Source organism: Cryptotermes secundus, unplaced genomic scaffold (assembly GCF_002891405.2).
Source record: "Cryptotermes secundus unplaced genomic scaffold, Csec_1.0 scaffold428, whole genome shotgun sequence".
In the NCBI taxonomy this organism is placed as follows: domain Eukaryota; kingdom Metazoa; phylum Arthropoda; class Insecta; order Blattodea; family Kalotermitidae; genus Cryptotermes; species Cryptotermes secundus.
The window spans coordinates 1,832,369-1,849,397 of NW_019720711.1; the positions used below are offsets into that span (position 1 = coordinate 1,832,369).

The following is a 17,029-nucleotide window of genomic DNA, read 5'->3' on the forward strand; positions in this document are numbered from 1 at the left end:
TTTAGGTAGAGACAGCCTCTGTAGTCTAGCGGTCAGAGTTCTTAGCTACAGATCCAGAGGTCCGGGTTCGATCCTTTGCGTTAGCAGATTTTGTTCTGAGAAGTATTGGGTCTGGAACGGGGTCCACTCAGCCTAGTGAGGATAATTGAGGAGCTATTTCAAGGAAGTAGCGGCTCCGGTTTAGAAAACCGAGATTAAAGGTCTTGGGGATTCGTTGCGCTGATCACGCGACACCCTCTATCCGCTAATGTTGGCACTAACTTCGCTGACAAGCGGCGGTCGCTCGGTCGGTATATTTCGCTTGCGGACTACAGTCCAAGGAGTTTGTTTTTGTGTTTAGGTAGAGGCCTTGCGACGAGCTTATCACCCGTCCAAAGAGTCCTACCGTCTGTAAAATGATTAATGAAACTGCGAAATAAGCCCTATGCTCCAAAGTGGGAGCGAGAGGAGAAATAAAATATGTAACAAACTTTTTGTAGACTGACATTTCAATGTACGTATAGGTTCCACGGACTCGGTCGGAAATACAGTTCTTGATACGACACTTAGCACATTCGTTTCCTGTAAAATAGGCGTAACTGCGCGGTAATCGCAATAAGTAAGTTGAATTCTTTCTTTTTTAAAGTAAGAATACAATCTGATATGAAGGCAGTGTAGAACCGATGGCGTCGCATCAATCCTGAACAGCCAGTGTCTGATGACTAGCCAGAAGGAAAGCGAATGCGCAGAAAGATATTTAAATACATGGCCTTTGCTGTTGGCATTGATCATCTTCTTACGTTCGGTTTTGTAATGCAGGCCGTTTAGTCGACAGACGGTTCATGAATACTTGCATCTCGTAAAACTGAAACATGGTTACACAATTCTTGGAAGAGAATTTCCGTTCTATGCACGAAAACAAGAAATTAAAATGAAGATCTGACCCAAAAAGCACAAATTATTTTCTTCTTACTCCACGATTTATTATTATTATTATTATTATTATTATTATTATGGCTCTACAGTCTTTTGTTGGGCCTTGAACGCCTGTCTCTGTGGTCTAGTGGTCAGAGTTACTGCCTACATGTCCAGAGGTCCCGGGTTCGATTCCCGGCGCTACCAGATTTTCTGAGAAGTATTGGGTCTGGAACGCGGTCCGCTAAGCCTCATGAGAATAACTGGAGCTATTTAAAAGAAATAGCGGCTCCGGTCTAGAAACCCGAGATTAACGGCCGTGGGGATCCGTTGTGCTGACAACTCGACACCATCTATCCGCAAAAGTTGGCACTAACTTCGCGACAAGCGGCGGTCGCTCGGTTGGTATAGTTCACTTGCGTACTACAGGCCACGAAATTTGTTTTGTTTTTTGATATTATACACAGTCGGTAGGACTCCTTGGACGGGTGATCAGCCCTCGCAAGGCCTGTCTCTACCTCACACAGACATCCATGTCTTCAGTTGGATTCGAATCCACGATCCCGGCTTTCGGGCGAGCAAAGACATTTCGTGCCTTAGATCGCGTGGCCACTGTGATCGGCACTCCACAACGACTGAGTGTTCTGAATCCCCTTGTTTAATTCATTAAGCACCACGCCATGAATATGTGTGCGGAAATGGAGGTATAGATCCACTGTTCTCGACCGCGGCACTAGAAGGAGGTGAGAGGTCAGCTTCACGCCCCGGCCGCTTTACATCCTGGGATTCAGAAGTTAAAATGTACTTTCCAGCTATACTAACACACCAGTTTCTTCCGGCATCATAATCATTTGTCATCAAATCAATTAGCACCCCGTCACTTTCCAAAACACTGACGATTTAGTATTATTATTGTTGGAGGGGGTGGGTTTCCCCATGCACCGCGACCAGTGGTCTATTGTACGTCCCCCTTTGATATTCTACCAGTCTCTATACCCTACCGGTATAGGTGCGTGCCATCAGTCCCGACTCAGCCAGCGAGTTCGGCCTCTACTGGCTCAGCGGTATCTAGATGCTTCCCCCATCTACCAGAGGCGTTAGAGACTACTGTTGGGCGGGAAATGTCCTTACAAATTTGGCTCAGTGGTCTCCTTGAGACATGAGGTTCTTTTACGTGCCGCAAAGCTACGACACGGGACCCACGGCTTAAAGTCCCTCCCGGAGGACTTGTTCCCTGAATTTTTCCGCCCTTAAAAATTCCACCACCGCCGCCGGGTTTCTACCCGCGTACCTTGAGTCATGAGGTGGGAACGTTACCCCTAGACTATACTGATATACAAAAGAAGAATTTCTGGCGGTTGTGAAGTGCTGTCTCTTACCTTGGGCGTTCAGTATAAATTACAGGTCTGTAGAAATAAAATATTTAAGAAATTAAGCTTATTTGGATTTAACAAGGTGTAATGTGTGACTTGGTATTTTATGCAGGTGAATTGGGATTTCTATTAGCGTTATGTAGAGGTCTAGGTGCCTCAGATATGTGAGTTACATGGGGAAATAGGAACTGCAACACAGAAGGTCGGTGCCGAAGCCTCTGGGAGGACGTCGCTTGGAAGACCGAGAAAAAGATCAGGACTCATCACTGAGATGGGACTTTCGAAGTTGAGTTTTGAGGACGACAGGAAGACAGAACTAGCTCAGGAAGAAGCCCAGTGGTGTGTCCATGTTTCAGCGATTTTGAATCTTCGGGTTATGCTCTTATTATGTTAATATTATTCTTGTCACATTCTGGAATATTTGAACTGAAGAGAGATGAAGTGACAGGAGGTTAGAGAAAACTGCATAATGAGGAGCTTCATAACTTAGACTAATTTCTAATTAAAATTAGCATGATGAAGTCAAGGAGGATGGGATTGGCAGGGCATGTACCACGAATGGCGGTGAAGAGGAATGCATATAAAATATTGGGGGGAAAGCCAGAAGATACCACTAGGGTGACCTAGACGCAGGTGAGTGGATAATATTAAAATGAATCTTTGGGAGATGGAATGTGAAGGTATGGACTGGATTGGTCTGACTCATGATAGGAACCAGTAGGGGACTCTTGTGAATACGGTAATGAACCTTCAGGTTCCATAAAATGCTCGAAATTTCTTGAGTAGCTGCACAAGTGGGGGCGTCTCAAGAGGGATCAGCTCCATGGGGTTAGTTAGTTATGCTATCTTCCAGTAGATTCACATAATCAGCATAGACCAGCACTTTATGTGTTCCATTTAGTTTCAGTCCCATCCGGTTTTCGTCTATCTTCCTAATGGCACATTGTGAATCCTTCCTCTAAGAAGCGTCCAAGTAAATTTAGGAATGTTACGATGTGGGAAAACTTTTGATAGATTTTTTGATGTGGCAAAGTTTACTACTCTAACTCCATTATCATTACTAATTTATTTTAAACTCTTAATTCCAATGACGGGTTTGAAAAAGTCTTCCCCTATCTGCTTCGGCATTGAAATCTCCTAACAAATTTTTCATATGTTATTTAAGGAGTTTATGGAATACACGTTCTAGTTCCTCGTAGAAGCTGTCTTTCATATCATCAGTTTTATTCTCTACAGGGACATGAACCTTCAGAACGATGGTATCACACCAGCTACCCCTTAGTATTACGTACGACATCCTATCACTAGCGAACTCTGACACCTTAACTGCATATATAAATCCATTATGTACAAAAAGCCTGTACCTAATTTATAATTGCAATTCCCATTTCCATAGAAAATGTATATTCGCTTGCTAGTTCGGTGCCACCTCTGTCCCAACTAATCTCCTCCAAATCTCACCCCATTTTCCTTAGCTCAGGTCCTTTAACAGAAGAATCCATCCAGGTCAAAGGTTTCTTATTTTTACGACGAGTTTTAGCCTCACGCCCAACCCCCAAGCTGGAATACCACGTCTCGTTGGCTGTCCGTGCCTGTTTATTCAACATATTCGCAGCTACCCTCCATATCTGGAGGCCTTCTCCTCTATCCGCAACCTGAGGACGCGACATGCCGTGGTGACAAGGGACCCACCTAACATGGAACTGATTAGTAGCACATGTATTAAATTCTTTTAAACACACAGGCTAATAATGTCTATCAACATTCGTTAAATATACACGTACATCACATCGGAAGTTGTTTCAAATAAAATCAATAGATTTTAATTAAATGTATGTTTTATGGCATGTCTAATTTTTATACGATGGGGAATTGTTGAGACATTTGATAAGAATATTGTGTTATATAAATTAATCGTTTTAAGACACTGAATAATTAAGTTTATGGAGCAAAGTCTTTCTTGAGAAACTGACAGTAGCTCAGATGATCACGAAATTCCCGCCCCATAGTTAATGGCCGTGTTCACAAGAACCCGACAATGGACCTATTTTATTCAGCCGAATTAAGTCGATGCCATCATATTTTATAAAGTGAGATCCTTTTAAATATTATCCTTACACATATACCTAGATCTCCCAAGCAGTCTCTTTCCGTCAGTGTTTTCAAATCAATTCTTTTACTCTTATTACTTCTACTCGTTCTGGTACATTCTACGCGCAGTTTTGATTCCATGTTTCGTCCAGAAATAGAAATGAGGCCGTCCAAACCATAGCTAGAATTTTTACTGACTGAGGCATGCACGCTCATGAGTTGACCCTTTTGTCCATCACATCATGCGACTCATTAAAGAATTAAGACTTCGTGGAAAAGTTCTCAATTATTTTGAGAGAAACACAGATATAATTTAAATCGGCAGCAACATATCATATCACAAGTATGTTTGCGATAAAGGCACAACAGACCACTGCAGGTCGCGGTGCAAGGGCCGAGCAGTTGTAGAAATTAACAGAGGTCTTCATACTGTAAAGTAAAAGTAAAGCTATTCCTGTAACAGGCCGTGAAGGCCCATAGGGTTGTGAGACGCTGATGTCCCATATTTTCTAGACAATCTGCTCAAAATGGCGGTAAGGTTGTCAGCCTTACGCATCGGTCGCGCTTTACTCTCCGAGAAAATTATTTAATTAATTTCTTGTACTCATTTCTGTTAGAGACTGAGTCGACCCCAGGGCCATATTGCGGCTTGAAGGATCATGTAAATTGAAAAATAAGTTCAATGACCTCATCGGGACTTGAACCCGCGACCTTCCAGATTTTAGCATAGTGTCTCAACCAAGTACGCTACCGCGTGCCCCAGTCTCCATACTGTTCGTGTCTATGTGAAAGTTTGCGTGCAATAGATTCAGTTTACGTTTTCTTTGCTTTACTTCTAACAAAGAATTCGAGGCTTGCCTTATTTATACATACACTACACCATATATAGGAAACAACACACGCTGCCGAAGAATGTACGATAGTCATATTGTGACAATATCTTAAGAATGACGGCAAGAGAGGCTGTACTTCAGCTGAACGGACACTGTTTCCATAGAAACCAAACTTGAGATCAATTGGAATCCGGAGTAAAATCCAGAGACATATATCCACAAATTGCTCTTGGCTTTAGCAAAACAACTGTTCTTCGCGTTGGTATTTCTCAAAGCGAAGTGAACTAACACCTGCCCAAGGAGTCCTACCGAATGTCTAAGATCTAGAAAAACCGAAGTGAACGGAGAAGTTCATGGAGGTAGGCCTAGGCCCACTGGGGGGGCTGTAGTGCCAGGGGGGGGTGGGGGTGAGTGAACTGAAGTAATGGAATTGCTTGTGTGTTACATCACTCATTTATAGAAGATGCGTATGTAATTACCGTTACTTTAGTGTTCATGTTTACTGAACTTATTTTTTTCTATTCAGTTTCATCGTGTGGGGTGAGACTTGGATTGTCACTTTGTTCGTCGGCCACTGAGTGGCCAATTGTACCCCCATCGACTGATAGATAAGCGTGGAACATTTGTTGCAATGAGAACTTGCGGGAGAAACCAAAGTACTCGGAGAAAAGTGCCATTTTGTCAAACACAAATCCTATATGACCTGACCTGGGAAAGAACCCGGGACTCCATCGTGGGAAGCCGATGAGTAACAGCTTGAGATATGGCACGGCCTTATTGATCTTCATAAACATTGTAAACAGTAACAATATACGACAACCTCTTAATAATATTCTGAATTCTGTAACAAACTTCTTTTCTGAAAGAAAAAGACTTTTATGCGCAAGATGACTGAAATTTCCTGAACTGTTTGCAGCTTCCAAATTAATACGTTACTTCTAACCGAATATGGCCACAGTAATATTGTAACCCGTGAATGCTTACGGGCTGGGAAGCGCTGAGTAATCAGTTAAACGATACTTGATAATTCAAATGCAAACCAATTACTTTTTGAGTTAATAACAACTCTCTGGTACGTAAGATTTGAGGTTTTCACGGCGGTGACAATGATGAAAGCAGTATTCTGGGATGTGGCGCCGTGTAGATGTAGTGTTAACCGACGTTTCGGATGAACATATCGCAAATATTTCTTGTTTTATATCCTGAAGATTGAGGCGATATGTACCTCCGAAACGTCGGTTAACACCATCCACATCCCAGAAGACTGCTTTCATGAACTCTCTGGTACTTCCGAAAGAACAAACAGCCTGGAAGTGGAGCGACATTATCAGAAATGTTCTCTGTTCAGCTTGAGCAGGGATGCAAACTCAGTGATTATTATACGTTGTGTGAAATGAAATTAATGACCCTCTAAATATTTGTGCCAATGGTCTGATTTTTTTATTAAAGAATTATTATGCTGGTCATTGTCCACCATCTTATGTATCTTTAAATTATACGGCGCTTCCAGAAGTTGGCTTTGCTTCCCGTGCATCTGGTATTAAAGGGGGAAGGACCCTACTTAGTTGATCTGGTCATACAGAGTTATTCTCTTGTAAAATTTGAAAAGAACCGATTCATGTGGGCAAGATATACCAATGATCGAGACTAGCTCAGTGTACCCATATGAGTAGGGCCATTTCCTTTGTTACACATGATGATGGAAGCAGAACCAGCCTCCGAAACGTAGTATAATTTAAACGCATATAAGTAGGAGAACACTGTCCAACTACACTTTCATAATGAATTGCAACTAATCTACAGCATGATCTGCTTTAGCGGGTGGAAAACACTGCCTACCTGCGGGTCCGACCGCTAATCCGATGGGGCTGAAGGCTGTAGACGTTAGGACCGATGAAGTCAGCGACGAGAGGGCCGAGGTCATGAGTGGCGAAGACCCCGTGGAAATGGAGCTAGGGGGAAGAAGGCCGAAACCGGAGAAGACGCCGGGACTGAGGCCGGCCGGCGTTATTTGACCCGGGCCGGATGCTCGAGGCGTCAGGTCGAGGGCTCCTAGTGAATTCGACTCGGAAGCTGCAGGACTCTCGGGCTGTTGCGATGAAGGAGGCCTCGGGATCTGAATTGGGGTCGGGGGCTGTGGAGGTGACGGCGAGGCGCGGATCTCAGATTCAGTGGGACTCACACCAGGTCCTGGCGACTTTTCTCCATTCATCGGCGTCGGAGTGGAGGTCTTGTTCGTTGTCGCGGTAGAGTTGTTATTGCAGAGTTCTTCGGCGGACCTACTGAGTCCCGAGGCGGACAACTGAGACGCCATTGTAGTGATGGTTCGAACCTGGTTCTCCAGAGCAGCAAGAGACGTCGAGAAGGAGGGAAGCTGTTGGAGACCACTGCTGTTCGTATTGTCGTCATCAAGAAAATCGGCCTTGTTGCTGAAATCCTCTTTCTCTTCTCGTTCGCATTCCCTGTCCTTGTCTCGGTCCCTATCACGCTTCTCCTCGAAGTCCGGCTTCAGGCCCAGGTGGAGTCCCGGTGGAGGGAGAGGCGACATTCCAGGAAGCGGAAATCCCTGCGCTAGGAATGGGCTCATGGAGTTGGGCAGCGGAAATGCAGCCGGAGGAGGGTACTCCTTGATCTCAGCCGCCTGGATTTGCTCTGGCGTGAGGTCCGTCGGTTCGCCTGTGTGCAGGCGAATGTGTTGCTGTAACACTAACGCATTAGTAAATTTCTTATGGCACACAGGGCATTGATGCAATACGCGCATGGGCGGCTTTGCACGGTGAACTCCCATGTGCGTTTTGAGGTTGCCTTTGGTGGTAAAGGCACGTCCACAGATCTTGCACTTGAAGGGCCTCTCGCCAGTGTGGGTGCGGTAGTGCATCTGTAGAGCACTCTTACAAGACAACACTCGGTGGCAGATGACGCACTGGTTTGGGTCTGTCAGCTTATGTTCAATGTTGTCCACTAGTTGCTGCAACTTTGATGTCTCTGACGTTTTAGTTACTTCGATCAAACTCTCCCAGGAGTTGTCGTTACTGCCCGGTCGAGGAAGTAGATTCGTGTAAATGGCCGGGTCCTTCGCAGGATCTAAGTCATTGGGGAGGGGAATGGGTCCGATCGGAGTGTGGAGGGTGTTTATGCTGCCTGAGGATGTGCTGCTAGGTGGAGATACCGCGTGTGGAAAGGGAATGGAAGGCGGGAGACGTTGACCTACTGACATACTCAGCTGTCCACTACCGGTTGCACTTTTACTCGACAAATTCTCTGGCTGCTCCTGGAGACTCTCCTCATTCTTATCGATAATGGGACTATCGGCATCGCCCATTAGCATGTCTTCGTTGCTGTACTTGCTGTCCAGACTGCAATCGTCGTAGGGGGGAGGGGAAGAGTAATGTTCCATCTCCATATCCGCTTCCAGTTCATGTTCGTGGTCCGTTACTGGTTCCTGCTTCGGACTAAGCCGATCCGCGCCACCATCCTCCGAGTTAAGTCGCTCCCGTTCAGAAGGTTCCTCTGCCTCATCACCCAGGGGTTCTTTCTTGTACTGGTCGGGCGGTGGTGAGGAATGTGATGAGGGTAGGCTAGGAGGTTTGCTGAGGTTCTCGGGCACGTCCTGTTCCATGCGCTGCCCAAATAATGCGGGATGCGGCAGAAGAGGTTTCGAATGTGGTTGGGGTGGAGGAGGAGGTTCATGTGGCTGCCGATGAGGTGGCGGGTGAAGATGGTGTGGTATGAGATCATGAGGTGGTGGGGGCCTGTACAGAGGAAGAGCAGTCGACGGGAAACTTGTACTAGCATGAAAGGGATGAGGAGGAGGAGGATGATGAGGATGTGGTGGTATGCCCGGAGATATGCTTTGGTGTGACCCCATTTGGGCTAAGAGAGGTGGGTGATATTTGTCTAGATGCTCCGGCACGGGGTTGGGATTCATTTTTATGTGCGGAAACTTGGCTGTGTGCCTCTGGAAGTGAACCTTGAGGTTTCCTTTAGTAGTGAACCGACTCCCACACACATTGCACTTAAAGGGGCGCTCACCTGTATGCGACCTGATATGTATCTGCAGTGCCGAATCGCTGCCGAATACCTTCCCGCAGTAGCGGCACCGATGTTTAAAGAACGGCTCATTCCGGCCTCCAGACTTGGAGTCATAGGGCGACAAGGAGTTGGATTTGCATCCGCTCTTCCTGAACGCCAGCTCGTCCGCGAGATTGTTGGCCAGCAAACCCTGACTCGCATTCTCCAGCACCTCCTGGGCCCGTCTCTGAAGCATCTCCAGGGTATTGGGTTCGTTCAGAGGGGGAGGATCAGGGTTCGTAATGATGGACGCTGCGAGCGACGAGGAGATGGAGCACAACGGCAGCGGGGATGCGTGCACTGGCGGAGAAGTGGTGGGAGGTCTAGGCGTAGTTAGGGGTTTCGGGGTAGTGGAGGGCAGGTGAGAAGGCAGTTGCTGCACTGACGGTTGTTGAGACTGAAGTTGAGGTTGTTGCTGCTGTTGTGATGCTGACTGTTTCTGTTGCTGCTGAGGGTGTGATGCAGGTACCGACTGAGTCGTCGGTGGTTGCGGTGGTGGATCTTGCTTCACAGGGGTTGAAGGTCTAGAGGATTTAGGGGGTGACTGCTGTGCAGGGACAGGTAGTACAGGAGGAAGCTGCGGTGGAGGCGACACTGGACTGCCCTCTTTAGAGCGCGTGATCTGCAGTTGGTGCTGTAGCTGCTGTATGAGTGACATCTGCATGACCTGTTGGTGTTGCAGTGTGAACAACGTGCTCTGCAGGACCGCCAGCTCTTGAAGAGCCGCCGTGTTATCTGCGTTGTTGGCCATAGCCGTGGCTGCAAACTGGGCCACTGCGACCTTCGTGTTTTGGAGGGCCTCTAACGTCACATGACCGGCAGCGGGGACTGGTGGCAGTGGGAAAGGGAAACCTAGAGGCATGTCACTTTCTTGCATGTCGTTCTCGCCCTCAGTTTCACCTTCGCCACTGTTATTGTTCTCCGCGTCTTGCCTCTGCCGCCTCTCTTCCTCCAGGCGTTTACCGCCTTCTCTACTTGCACCATCCTCTTCATCCTCGTCTCCAGTCGCCATCATATCCTCTGGATCTGACGATGGAGGCTCTTCGGTGAGCCCCAGCACAAGAGCCTTGCGGTCACAGTCCTTTCTATGTTCTATAAACTCCGATAAATCTAAGAATTCGGCCTGACAATGGCCGCACATATGTTCGTCTCTGGACGGTCTTCGGGCAGACTCACTGTCCCCACCACCACTACCCTCGCCTTCCTCTTCTGATCCAGAGCCGGAGCTTTCCCCTGAAAACAAAGTAAAAATTCAGTTAGTAATACGACAAAGGGCTAGTCACGGTAGCCGAGCGGTCTAAAGCACGTACTGTCTTCGCTCGCTCGGAAACCGGGATCGTGGGTTCGGATCTGTTTCCTGTGAGGTACGAACTGAATTCTTATATATTATTCTTATACACTGCCAGTCACGGTAGCCGAGAGGTCTAAGGCACGTATTGTTTTCGCTCGCTCGGAAGCCGGGATCATGGGTTCGAATCTTACATAAGGGATGGATGGTTGGTATGTGTATTTGTTTATTCTGTGTTTGTGTTGTCCTGTGTTTAGGTACAGGCATTGCGACGAGCTGATCACTCGTCCAAGGAGTCCTACCGTCTGTAAAATGATCATGAAACTGAAAATCAAAGGGCAGGGCCCGAAGGGTTTTAGAGCCAGTGTTTCTAATACGACAAAGGAACACACACAACTGCGATACAAACAATGTGAATTTATGCTCTTGCGAATGCATGTGCAAAACCGTATCAAGATAAATATTTTTCATTATGTTTGCTTGTTGGTGGGTAATGAGTTTATTACCCAACTTACTGCTTATTCATGACGGTAACCTCAGTAATGCAATTAAACTGAGCTTAATCTAAGTCATCCTCCATAAAAGATGTTATGATTTTACCGGTATAACTCGGCCCAAAACAGCCTTGTTCCTCACAGTTTCATGCTAAGGCATTACTACAGCTAATCGCTTAAGTACCGCCATTAAGTTAGTCCTACGACTGGGGTGAAAGCACGTAGGGTTCATGTTGGATTATAATGGAAGAAGTTCATTTGGAAAATGTAGGCCTATTCTTTCTTTTTCTTTCTTTCTTTCCGACATTCCTTCATCAGGACTAGCGCCAAAATCAACCGGTAATATAAGTACGTAACTCATAGTCATAAAATAACCTTAAAATGTAATATCAATCTATCCATCAAGAAATAAAACAATAAATCGAAAATTTATTTTTAACTTTACAAACCACATAATAGACAGTCCTATTTGAGAAGGTGATAGTTGACCAGCTGGTCAAGAAATTAGCTTCCTTTTACTGAATCCAAACATTCACTGCTATGTTCGCAGGAGCGTTGAATTCGACCACATTTTGATACATAAATCTCGCCCACAAAATCAGACCCAATTATGTATTATTGTACTATCTAAACCTATCGGTTCAGTCCTCATCACGTGGTTCTTTTAACATCTTTCTACACTTCATTCCTCTGAGATTCATAAGTTATCCTCAGCAGTCTTCAATTTCCTTCAAAAGACTAGACGTTCCTTTGTCGAAGATGTTCTGTCTGTTCTGCATGGATGAACGTCTATTGAAATCCGTTTTAGTGATAAGAATATATATCGCAAAATATTAATAGATTTAAAAAATTGTTATGAATGCAGTAAGAAAGAATAAGATTCCCTTTGTCTGTTTCCTGTTAGAACAACTTCGAAGGAAAACTTTATAAACTTTGTAGAACGTATAATCTGCTTTTTTAATGTTTGCTCTACATGTTGTACAGAAAGCCCTGATAAAACACACGTCGCAATTCAAATGTAAAGCAGTGAGTCAAGGCCTATTTATATTCCTCAGCATCATGAGACTACAAATGATTTATGTCTATTTTGTTTTCCTATAAATACAGTTTTTACTCTATTTCTATGCAATCCATCCACGCACTTCTGCGTGAAGTCCTTTCGCCCCCACTCCTGAGGCATACGTACAAGAGCGCCGCTATACTGACCCAACGGACGAGCCGATATAAAATGCGCAGGCGCGGGTCACGACTTTTTGTGGCCAGACTCCACGAACACAGAATCTACAATCGACGCCTTTTAAAAGAGAAGTGATTCTTAACCTTTAATTTTGTTAAATATGTACTTTAAACGGTCTCAGTGCTTCTTGGCTTGACGCATACTTGCTAGCCAATAAATGAGCGGAAATATATTTCAAGATTGTACTTGGACCACACTTGTTCAGGCAAGGTGATTTTAAGAGCAGGTTACTTTCAGGAATGTTACTACCAGTCAGTTTAAAATTTTCGTCCTGTCCCCACTTCAAAAATCTCAAGATTAATTTTTTTTTCCTTGGCACTAGAGCCCCAGTGGGCCTAGGCCTACCTCCATGAACTTCTCCGTTCACTTCGGTTTTTCTAGATCTTACACATTCGGTAGGACTCCTTGGGCGGGTGATCAGCTCGTCTCAAGGCCTCTACCTGTACACAAACACAGAAACACACACACAAACTAAACATCCATGCCCTGAATGGGATTCGAACCCACGATCCCGGTTTCCAAGCGAGTGAAGAGAGTACATACCAAGATTAAAATATACCAAAGCATAATTTTACCTGATATTTTGTATGTGTATGAAACCGGGTCTGTTACATTAAGCGAAAAACGTAGATTGAGGAGCTTATAAATCAGGGTTCTCAGGAAAATGTGAGATGACGTAACAGGAGGGTGGTGAAAAAGATAATTAGGTACCTCATAATTTGTAATCCATCAAACATAATTAGGATGAACAAATCAGGGACGCTGAGTTGGCCGCGGGTCCTATTGCGTATGGTGGAGATGTAAAAGGCATGCATAATTTTCGGTTGGAAAATTAAACAGAGGAGAACTCGTGGGATATCTACGTGCAGATAAGACGATAATATTAAAGAGGTTCTCAAATAAACAATATGTAAGATTGTGGAATGGACTAATGTGGCTGAGGATAGGGATGAAACAGTAAACAACCCTGTTCTGCTGTAAGAGATGAGGAAGTTCTTCAGGATCTAAGCTATTATTGACTCTTCAGGAAGGCATGTACGCCACGAAACTAGTCAGATAGATACAATAGATACATAATTCTCTCTCTATGTCGAAATTGAATGGGTATTATTTGATTTTTGGATTAAACGACGCTACATCAACTGCAGAGTTTATACAGCCTCAAATTAAATTAAATTAAATATTATTACGAGAGGTGGATAGCATTCAATTGGAGGAACGTGTACCTGACCTATGTCAACCTACTATTCTATTATTCGACTGAACACAGTGTAGAACACCATGAAATACCGAGGTCAGGATAATCAGTGATCGAAATTGTTTCCTCCCAGATAAAACTCAAGAGCGTTACCACCAAATAAACTGTTCTTAATCCTAGGTCCAGTTGGTTGCTCTTCGCGGTGGATTCTGCAAGTGCCCAAGAAGAAGAGGTCTTTTAGAGGGCCAAGGAGAGAAAGGGCGTAGACTCACTGGCCAAGGTTTTCTTTCTGCAGCCTTACCCAGCACGTGTTTCGATGGGTCAGTTTAATACACTGATTGGCTACGGTCGTTTGGACTAGTGGGGGTTCATATCCGGCACAGTTAGGGTTCTCAGGGCGCTCACAGCGTGAATGTAAACATTACAGGATAATTACGCAAGGAGAATCAGAATTAGTGGGTTTTCGGACTTCGTGCAACGCCCGGTATTCTAGAAACTAGAAAACACTTTTCGGAAACTGGATCTGTTTCTGTCGTCGCACATGTATGAGGGGGTGGAGGAAGACATCTACCCATTTGGGTCCTTTAGAAAGTACTAACCTCAATCACTGAACAACCCCTAAAGCTATTTAATCTCCTAAGACCAGGCTAATTCAACGGGACATAACAAGAAAATATGCAATACAAATTGTGATAGAGCATGCACATGTGCGGAACTAGGATAGAAAAGGAGGTAGAAATTTATGCTACAAACCTAGCCAACAAACCCAAGTTTCATCGTTTATTACTGCAGATCTTGTTTTTATTGTTTGAGCTTTTCCTCCATGTCACCTGTACACCTTCATGGTCCGTTGTTTACGCATAATGTCAAATCTGTTGTCTTTTGTCACGGCATTCACTACAGAAACGGGGGAAAAAGAAACTTTGTATTTTTCGTGGAGTTTTCAGATATATTACTGAGAAGTCAAGCTTGTGCAAACAATTACACAAAACGTGGAATATACCACTGACCCACGCGGTATGAGTTATTACTGTTTACTGTTCTCACTTTCTAAGTAAGAAAGGAACATTGCATGTCGACATAGAGAAACATTTCAGTCTAAATCAAAGTTAAGAGTCTGGCATTAATTTTATACTTGCGCAGTTTAGTGGAGGGCTACTGTTCATCATTATTCGAGGCTTTGTTACCCTGTCTCTAGCCGTGTGTGTATGTGCGTGCGTGCGTGCAGACAGGCAGATTCCAACGGCGGCCAGAAATAGCTGCTGCTGCTGCTGCTGTTTCCTCTCCCCTCTACCGAAACATCCCACCTCAACAGATCGGGAAATAGAACCCAGTTTTTCTGTCAAAATTCTGTATCCACTCTTCAAATATAACTTTATGTGCGACGTCTCACGGATAATGCGCGGGGGAGAAGACAAATGAGAAGGGCGCTGTGAATTTTGTAGTTATTCTTAGACACAATAATAGATGCCGCTCATTTCGAGGCTTCCTACAGACAAAGACCAAACCAGATCTTCACGAGAGTTTCCACATATTTCTAAAAGCTCACGGAATAACTCAAGGGCTCTTAATTTTACTGTAAGCGTTAATCAATGTTTTCTTTCTTAAAGACACAGTCGGCCCCGCTTTTCCCCTTCTGTTAACGTCTTTTGACGTTTTGACGAGACTACACAAGTGAAGTTGGAACACGGAGCAAATGCACACAGGAAACTCCAAGCGAGGAAGACAACTCCTTGTTTTTATGTGGTGTTGGGGTGAAGTACTAATATAATTGTCACGTGTAATAGTGACTATAGACGGAGATTGGATTTGTTAACACCTTACACAATCAAATCATACTCACAAGCAATACAGCGCTATCGCTGGTTTACACAATTTACTGTTCACTAGTCTTATCCGGGTAACGAAGTTAAAACACTCTTCTAACCATGTACTATTATTTTATTCTTAGTGGGGTGTACTGAGGCCACTTCTGGCCTATTGCACCAGCCCCAGATGGTGAGGGTGATTGTGGAGCAATTGGTGGAATGAAGATTGGCAGGGGAAACCGAAGTACCCGGAGAAAACCAACCACAGTGCCACTTTGTCCACCACAAATCCTACAGGAGCTGACCCGGACTTGAACCAGGACCGATGCGGTGGGAATCTAGCGACTAACTGCCTGAGCAATGGCGCGGCCTTTAACATTCTCTTATAGAATGTGTGCTTTTTGGTTCGTTACCCAGCAAAGGATGTCCTATTGTTGAGAGCAAAACCTAGGGAATGCTTTTACAGAGCCTACAAACGGTCATATGCGTCACAATATAAAAGTAAAAAAAAAGTAAAGCTATCCCTGTACCAGGCCGTGAAGGTCCATAGGGTTGTGAGACGTTGAGGGTCCCACATTATCTAGACAATCGGCTCAAAGATGGCGGTAAGGTTGTCAGCCTTACGCGCCGGCCGCGCTTTACTCCCCAGGAAAATTATTTAATTAATTCCTGGTACTCATTTCTGTTAGAGTAAACCCCAGGGCCTAGTGCGGATCAGGTCAACTGAAAAAATCCAATGACCTCATCGGGATTTGAACCCGCGACCTTCCGGCTTGTAGCGTAGCCCCTCAAGCACTACGCTACCGCGTGCCTCGCGTCACGATATAATATATAATATAACCGAAACTACAAAGAACTATCCCTGCAATACTTAAAGACCCCGTTTTCTTTGAAAAAGACGAGTTTCTAAAGAAACTGTAAATGTACTTGAGGATTAACCTGCAATCTGCCTTCATTATCTATATACTCGTATACTACCTTATTTCGTAATGAGAGAGTGAACACGGATGCTGAACCAACGGAAATATTTGACACTGCTTTGATATCTCTTACAATTTACATAATGTTATTGACAAATAATTAAATGACGCACCGTCGAGGCAGTGAGTGCCTATTGGCTGGAAAACGGAAGTTCGATCCCCAGCCCGAGCAGGAATTTCTCTCTTCGTCCCCACGTGCCAACTAGTTCTAGAGGCAACCCAGTCTGCTATCAAATGACAACAAATGAATGTTAACACAGTCGTAAACCTACTGGATACTGCAGCCGCCCATTCGTCTGCACTTGGGGTCGAGTCTGTAGAAGCACCGGACTATGGCATTAGGTTCATTTCTCCACACGTATTCAGGGCGTGGTTCTTAATTAACTTTAGGGATTTGCCGCAACTTTTCGTGCGCCATCACGAAGTATGAAGTAATCTAGAATTTTATTTCTGGATGGGGGTGAGGAGGATTTCGAACAACGCATTTAGCTGAAACCTCTAACTTATTAGGTGTAAAGAGGCTGACAAATAAACAACACGCCCTTTTCCATTCAATTTCAAAACCAGAATTCCCTATGTCAGTATTTATCGAAGTGTAGTCTGTGGTAGGCCGGTCACGGTAGCCGAGCGGTCTAAGGCATGTACTGTTTTCGCTCGCTTTGAAACCGGGATCGTGGGTTCGAATCCCAATCAGGGCATGGATGTTTAGTTTGTCTGTGTGTATTTTTCTGTGTTTGTGTACAGGTAGAGGCCTTGCGCACG

The 17,029-nt window shown here is 44.8% G+C and overlaps 1 protein-coding gene across 2 annotated transcripts in view; it reads right to left on the bottom strand.

Annotated features, from left to right (window-relative positions):
• Positions 1–17,029, bottom strand: part of LOC111871719 (homeotic protein spalt-major) — a 367,842-nt gene that overhangs the window by 38,160 nt on the left and 312,653 nt on the right. For both annotated transcript variants that reach the window (XM_023865017.2, XM_023865008.2), the window contains exon 2: positions 7,031–10,495. In XM_023865017.2, coding sequence (XP_023720785.1) covers positions 7,031–10,495 — 3,465 coding nt within the window. The remainder of the gene's footprint in view (positions 1–7,030; positions 10,496–17,029) is intronic.